This window comes from Tupaia chinensis, unplaced genomic scaffold, assembly GCF_000334495.1.
Source record: "Tupaia chinensis unplaced genomic scaffold, TupChi_1.0 Scaffold140061_1, whole genome shotgun sequence".
NCBI lineage: Eukaryota > Metazoa > Chordata > Mammalia > Scandentia > Tupaiidae > Tupaia > Tupaia belangeri.
The window spans coordinates 78,599-85,568 of record NW_006199940.1 but is presented as its reverse complement, the minus strand read 5'-3'; the positions used below and the strand labels follow the sequence as shown (position 1 = coordinate 85,568).

Here is a 6,970-nt window from a genome sequence, read left to right as displayed (position 1 = left end):
CGCCTCACACCAGCGCCCAGCCTACACCCCCCTCCCGGGAGGCCCAGGCCCGGCAGCGGCAGGTGTGCCTGCTCACGGGTAGCTCGTGAGTAGGCGTGGGTGTGGGTCCTGAGAACAGCCTCACAGACCACAGGCCTCCCCCGTGGGCACCGTGGTTGCCCCAGGAAGGGCTTCAGCTGGACTTTTCCTCTGCAGCACTAGGTGACCTGCCCCTGCATGCCAGTGCCTGGGTGAGGGCCTCCAGGATGGCAGGGCAAGTCCAGGCCAGGAGTGTGAAGGCACAGGGGCCTGGCCTTGCCTGCCCCTTACGGCCTCTGCAGGCCTCTTATTTGTACCCAAATTAGATAGTAAGTGGTTACTTGTGACCCTCGTCACCTGACACACTTCCCAGTGTGGGATGGCACGCTTAGAAGCCCCCCGCTGCCTCCTGAGGTGTGCTGGAGTGGTGGGAAGGGGGGGGCAGAGCCCCAAGCAGCTGGGAGTTGCACTCAGTCTCTGAAGAGGGGATGGGACAGTAACGTGAACTGACGTGACTCCACGTCACACAAGTGTCACCAAGCCAAGAGGGGCAGCTCTGAGAAAGCAGTGTCCCAGACCAGCAGCTCCATCTTTGCTCCTGGTGTGGAGATGGTATCAAGGTGCACTGCAGGTCATTCTTAGACGCCATTGCCTCTGTCCTGAGGGTGGGCATGGAGAGCCTCGGCCTCTCTACAGGAAGACAGGGAGAGATGGGGCTCCCAGGCTGTACCCTCCCTCAGCCGCTCAGTCCTGGCACCTGCTGCTCAGAGCACGGTCACTGCGGGGCCAGGAAGCCCAAGAAAAAGCAGCACTCCCTGGCAGGAGTCGTAGGGTCTGTTCTGAGCAGTGGTTGCAGGCCCCAGAGGGCTAGGACCGGTAAGCTGTGCTTAGGGCTGCAGACGCCTCATATTCAAAGCCCCACCAGGGACATCCTTGTAGGAAGGCCTCTCTGTGGAAAGCAAACACCGTAACGAGCCCTTTAAACGAAAACCAACAGGGGGAAAATGAAAACACCCTGCTGGCAGGCTTGTTTGTAGCTGCTCTTCTTTTTCTTTTCCTTTATTTTATTCATTGTCATTATTTATTTATTTATTTATTTATTTATTTATTTATTTTTGAAGTTGACCAGAGAGAGATAGAGAGAGAAGGAAAATGAGAAAGCAAGCTGCCAGGTCTCGGACTTGAATCGTGGCCACCCATGTAGGGGTCCAGCTGCTTTCACCACTGTGCACCTGCCAGCCCCCCCCCTTCATAAGGTCTTTGCTATAGGGTACATGCACTTACCAGAGAGACAGAGACAGTGAAAGGGAGTGAGAAATCCTTCCCCATCCCCAGGAATGGACATACCGCAACCCCTTCTCCATTCTCCTGGACTCTTGGGCATGCACGTCTGGCCTAAGTTTCATGCCACCAGGTTCAGGACTCAAACTGCAGTTGACCATGTGGTAGTCCAGCATCTTAGCCACCATGCCCCCTGCTGGCCCCAGTAGCTGCTCCTTTTTACAGAAAAAGTTCTGGGCCAGCAGGGGGCGTGGTGGCTGAGGCGCTGGGTCCCATCCGGGTACCTGCGTGGTCCTAGCTCTTGGGGACGTGTACACAGAGAAGGGGTTTCGGGGAGCCGGCCTCAGGCAGCACCCTCTCACTTTCTATCTCTGTGTCTCTGTGGCGGGTGCTAGTGCCTTACGGCCAGAATCCTAAAATAAATACATAAATAAATAAGTTATAAAGAAAGTTTTGTTTCCATTTTATGTCATTCTTGAAAATGGAACAGGGAGACCAGTAGTTGGCATAATGGCTACGTCGCTGAACTCCCCCATAGTCAACTGCGGTTTGAGTCCCGGACCCGGTGGCTTTAACTCACGCCGGGCATGTGTGCATGCGTGCCCAAGATCCCGAGAGGAGAATGGAGAGGGGATTGCGGTGTGCCCATCCCCCATGGGGGGTGATTTCTCACTTTCTGTCGCTCTGTCTCTCTCTGTCTTTCTGGCAAGTGCACAGCAAAAACTATAGCAAAAACCTCTCAAAAAACTCCAGGATGGCAGGGCAAGTCCAGGCCAGGAGTGTGAAGGCACAGGGGCCTGGCCTTGCCTGCCCCTTACGGCCTCTGCAGGCCTCTTATTTGTACCCAAATTAGATAGTAAGTGGTTACTTGTGACCCTCGTCACCTGACACACTTCCCAGTGTGGGATGGCACGCTTAGAAGCCCCCCGCTGCCTCCTGAGGTGTGCTGGAGTGGTGGGAAGGGGGGGGCAGAGCCCCAAGCAGCTGGGAGTTGCACTCAGTCTCTGAAGAGGGGATGGGACAGTAACGTGAACTGACGTGACTCCACGTCACACAAGTGTCACCAAGCCAAGAGGGGCAGCTCTGAGAAAGCAGTGTCCCAGACCAGCAGCTCCATCTTTGCTCCTGGTGTGGAGATGGTATCAAGGTGCACTGCAGGTCATTCTTAGACGCCATTGCCTCTGTCCTGAGGGTGGGCATGGAGAGCCTCGGCCTCTCTACAGGAAGACAGGGAGAGATGGGGCTCCCAGGCTGTACCCTCCCTCAGCCGCTCAGTCCTGGCACCTGCTGCTCAGAGCACGGTCACTGCGGGGCCAGGAAGCCCAAGAAAAAGCAGCACTCCCTGGCAGGAGTCGTAGGGTCTGTTCTGAGCAGTGGTTGCAGGCCCCAGAGGGCTAGGACCGGTAAGCTGTGCTTAGGGCTGCAGACGCCTCATATTCAAAGCCCCACCAGGGACATCCTTGTAGGAAGGCCTCTCTGTGGAAAGCAAACACCGTAACGAGCCCTTTAAACGAAAACCAACAGGGGGAAAATGAAAACACCCTGCTGGCAGGCTTGTTTGTAGCTGCTCTTCTTTTTCTTTTCCTTTATTTTATTCATTGTCATTATTTATTTATTTATTTATTTATTTATTTATTTATTTTTGAAGTTGACCAGAGAGAGATAGAGAGAGAAGGAAAATGAGAAAGCAAGCTGCCAGGTCTCGGACTTGAATCGTGGCCACCCATGTAGGGGTCCAGCTGCTTTCACCACTGTGCACCTGCCAGCCCCCCCCCTTCATAAGGTCTTTGCTATAGGGTACATGCACTTACCAGAGAGACAGAGACAGTGAAAGGGAGTGAGAAATCCTTCCCCATCCCCAGGAATGGACATACCGCAACCCCTTCTCCATTCTCCTGGACTCTTGGGCATGCACGTCTGGCCTAAGTTTCATGCCACCAGGTTCAGGACTCAAACTGCAGTTGACCATGTGGTAGTCCAGCATCTTAGCCACCATGCCCCCTGCTGGCCCCAGTAGCTGCTCCTTTTTACAGAAAAAGTTCTGGGCCAGCAGGGGGCGTGGTGGCTGAGGCGCTGGGTCCCATCCGGGTACCTGCGTGGTCCTAGCTCTTGGGGACGTGTACACAGAGAAGGGGTTTCGGGGAGCCGGCCTCAGGCAGCACCCTCTCACTTTCTATCTCTGTGTCTCTGTGGCGGGTGCTAGTGCCTTACGGCCAGAATCCTAAAATAAATACATAAATAAATAAGTTATAAAGAAAGTTTTGTTTCCATTTTATGTCATTCTTGAAAATGGAACAGGGAGACCAGTAGTTGGCATAATGGCTACGTCGCTGAACTCCCCCATAGTCAACTGCGGTTTGAGTCCCGGACCCGGTGGCTTTAACTCACGCCGGGCATGTGTGCATGCGTGCCCAAGATCCCGAGAGGAGAATGGAGGAGAAGGGATTGCGGTGTGGCCATCCCCCATGGGGGGTGATTTCTCACTTTCTGTCGCTCTGTCTCTCTCTGTCTTTCTGGCAAGTGCACAGCAAAAACTATAGCAAAAACCTCTCAAATAAATAAATAAATAAATAAATAAAAAGAAGAAGAAGATGCAATAGGAAAAAGAGAAGTCACAGCAGTGCAGGAAGGGAATGGCCTTCACCGTGCTTGCTGCCAGGGGTGGGCGGGAGGTGGGGTGCGGGCTCACACTGCCATCTCACTGAGGACACAGGTCACACAGTGCGTGCTGGCCCGACCCCCACCTCCCCAGGCAGGAGAGTCTGCCGCCAGCACCTCACGACTCCAGATCAGGTGGCCACCTTGTCCCCACACAGTGGTGTCACCGCTTGCCAAGGCCACCCGCGTGAACTCCAGCTGGGACTTCTGGTGACACGTGAGACACAAGCTGGCCTTTGCCCCACCTGCTGGCACGTGGCTCTTAATGGACTCTCCAGAGTGAACAGGGTGTCTGTCATCTGTCTGTCAATCAGGTAGCTGCTGGCTGGGGCCCCTTGGCAGGATCAGAGGGTGGGACTTGCTGCCTCACTACGGCTTCCAGGGAGGAGGAGGGGCTGAGGGGCGGTGACCACCAGCTGCCAATGATGTGGTCAGTCATGTCAACATAATGGCCTCTGTGGAACCCTGATGGAACAGCAGTGTTCGGGAAACTCCTGCACAGCTGAGCACACGGAGGCTGGAAGGTACAGAAGCTCTGCCTCCCCAAGCTGTGCGTCTCTGTGGCACTGTAACACCTTTTAGAATAACCATGGAGGGACTGGCAGGTGGCGTGGTAGCTGAGGCGCTGCACTCTCACATGGCCGAACGTAGTTCAAGTCTCGGACTGGTACCTTGCTTTCTCACTTTCCCTCTCTCTCTGGTCAAACTGATAAATAATAATAAATAAAATTAAGTAAATAATTATTTAAAAGTAAATAGAGACCAGCAAATAGTGTAATGGTTATGTGTATGGACTCCCACATGGTTGACCGTGGTTCAAATCCTGAACCCAGAGGCTTGAAACTCATGCTGGGAGCATATGCGTGCATGTCCAAGATCCCAGCAGGAGAATGGAGAAAAGATTTGAGCGTGGCCATCCCCCCAGAGGGAGTGATTTCTTGCTATAAATAAACCACAGAAGGGGCCAGCAGGTAGCATGGTGGCTAGGATGCTGGACTCCCACGTGGCCAAACACGCAGTTTGAGTCCCAGACCTGGTGACTTGCATTCTTACTTTTCTTCTGTCTCTTTCTGATGAGTGTACATGCCCTATAGCAAATTAAAATAAAAATAATAAGAATTTTAAAAAGAATAAATGAAAAGGTGGCCAGTGTTTCCCTGAGTCCTAGGAGCCACTCTAGCAAATTAAGGAGAGAGCGGCAGGAGGCAGAGCCCATCTGTTGGCCGGGAGCCAGGTAAAACCACCAGGGCTGAGGCCTGGCATGTAAGGTGGAGGAGTGGCCTCCTCCGTGGGGTCTGATGCCGCCTCCGGGTGGCCACATCAGCACAGGGCGACGCTTGTGGGCACCCAACTGGGGCCGCTGCAGGAACTGTCGCTGGGCTGGCCTGTGGAGTGAGGCTTTAGTGGCGGAGCTCTGTCCTGGGAGCAGCACAGCGGCTGGGACACGCCCACTGAGCAGCTGTGCGTGTGCCTCACACCCTGTAGGCTGCTCCTAATGGGACCAGGCTCTCAGCTGATGCTGAGCAGAGAGCTGTTGCCAGGCAGTCCCACCTGGCCTCGGCCACTGCAGGCCCTGCTGCAGCCTGAAGCCACTGTGAAGACTGACAAGCTGACAAAGTGGCCAAAATGCCCTTGGGTCAGGATGAGACTCTTGAGAGGTGCGAAACCAGACAGGTTTGTACAAAGACACAAGCGTGCAAAGTTGGAGCCAAAGGAAAACGGAAAGAAAGGAAAGAGGAAGAAATCCACGCACTCCGGAAACACTGGGTTTACTCATCGGCCTCTGCGCCAGGGGCAGCCCCAGGATCCCACGGCCCCACGCTGCAACCGGGCTACCCTGGGAAGCACCGGGATCGCACTGAGTGTCTCTGCAGGGCACCAGGGCAGGCGCCACGTGTGGAGCATGTGCCCTCGCACCACCAGAGTGTCGGAGAGCATGGAAGGCCTTCGAGGCTGTGAGGGCTCTCCCCTGCAGGGTGGGGCCGGCCCCGGCTCGGGGGAGATCTGGGAAAGTCACGACGGCTGAGACGGCGGGCGCCACGTCTGAGCGTGGCATGGTGGCCATTACCTTGTCGTGCCGCCGCAGGTGCTCCTCGCAGGCACGGAGCAGCTGCCCGGGCCGCGCCTCCCCGAGGGCACACAGAGCACTGCACACCTGCTCCTGCACCGCAGGGTCCTTGTCGGTGATGGCGTCCAGCAGGGCGCGGCACAGCTCTAAGGCGACAGTCAGTCAGTTAGCACGCCCGGGCGCCCTCCCATCATGCCGCAGCTGCTCCCATGCCCTCCGCGTCTCCGAGCTTAGCCTCGCACTGCGGGGGGCACACACGGCCCAAGGGCAGCTCTGCTACCTCGGGCAGAGCTTGGGCAGGGACAGAGGGGCAGGGCTCCCAACTGGGCACACGTGGGCCCTCAGCAAGCGGCTGGCTTTGGCCACGAGGCAGAATGGCCCGCAGCCCACCATCTACAAAGCAGAGGCAGCCCTTGGCCACCGAGCCCGGAGGCGGGTGCTCCCAGACGCGGTGCCTTCTGCCATCTGTGAGCTGCCCAGCCTCAGCATCCAGCCAACTCTGCTCGGCCCAGGTCACTACTCGGTTCATCTGGGAGAGAGCTCAGAGGCCAGCTTCCCTTGTACCACATGTGCCGATGCCACGTGCCCACCTGAATCCCAAATCACAGCAGGTAGGCATGAGGCTGACACCTGCCACGAGGCCCACTCGCCCAGGGTGAGATGCCACAGCCCTTGCCCCAGCAGACAGGGCAGCCCTCGCCCAGGCCACAGGCACTCACTGTGCATGTAGGACTCAGCCATGGCGGGGCCGTGCTTCCTCACACCAGGCAGAACAGACAGCCTCTTCTCCAGCCTGGAACGAGAGCACAGCTCAGACTCAGCCTCCGCAGCAGCAACGTGCATGTGCACCTGCTACTTCATGTACAATACAATTTAAATAAATGTTTGGTTTTTAATGTTTTTGCCATATGGCGCATGTGCTCACTGGAGACATAGACCTGGAGA

The 6,970-nt window shown here is 56.0% G+C and overlaps 1 protein-coding gene across 5 annotated transcripts in view; it reads right to left on the bottom strand.

Annotated features, from left to right (window-relative positions):
• Positions 1 to 6,970, bottom strand: part of MROH1 (maestro heat like repeat family member 1) — a gene marked incomplete at its 3' end in the record, with an annotated part of 83,574 nt that overhangs the window by 65,418 nt on the left and 11,186 nt on the right. For all 5 annotated transcript variants that reach the window (XM_027765952.1, XM_027765951.1, XM_014593242.1 and 2 more), the window contains 2 exon segments: positions 6,026 to 6,171; positions 6,745 to 6,818. In XM_027765952.1, the coding sequence (XP_027621753.1) occupies positions 6,026 to 6,171; positions 6,745 to 6,766 (168 nt within the window).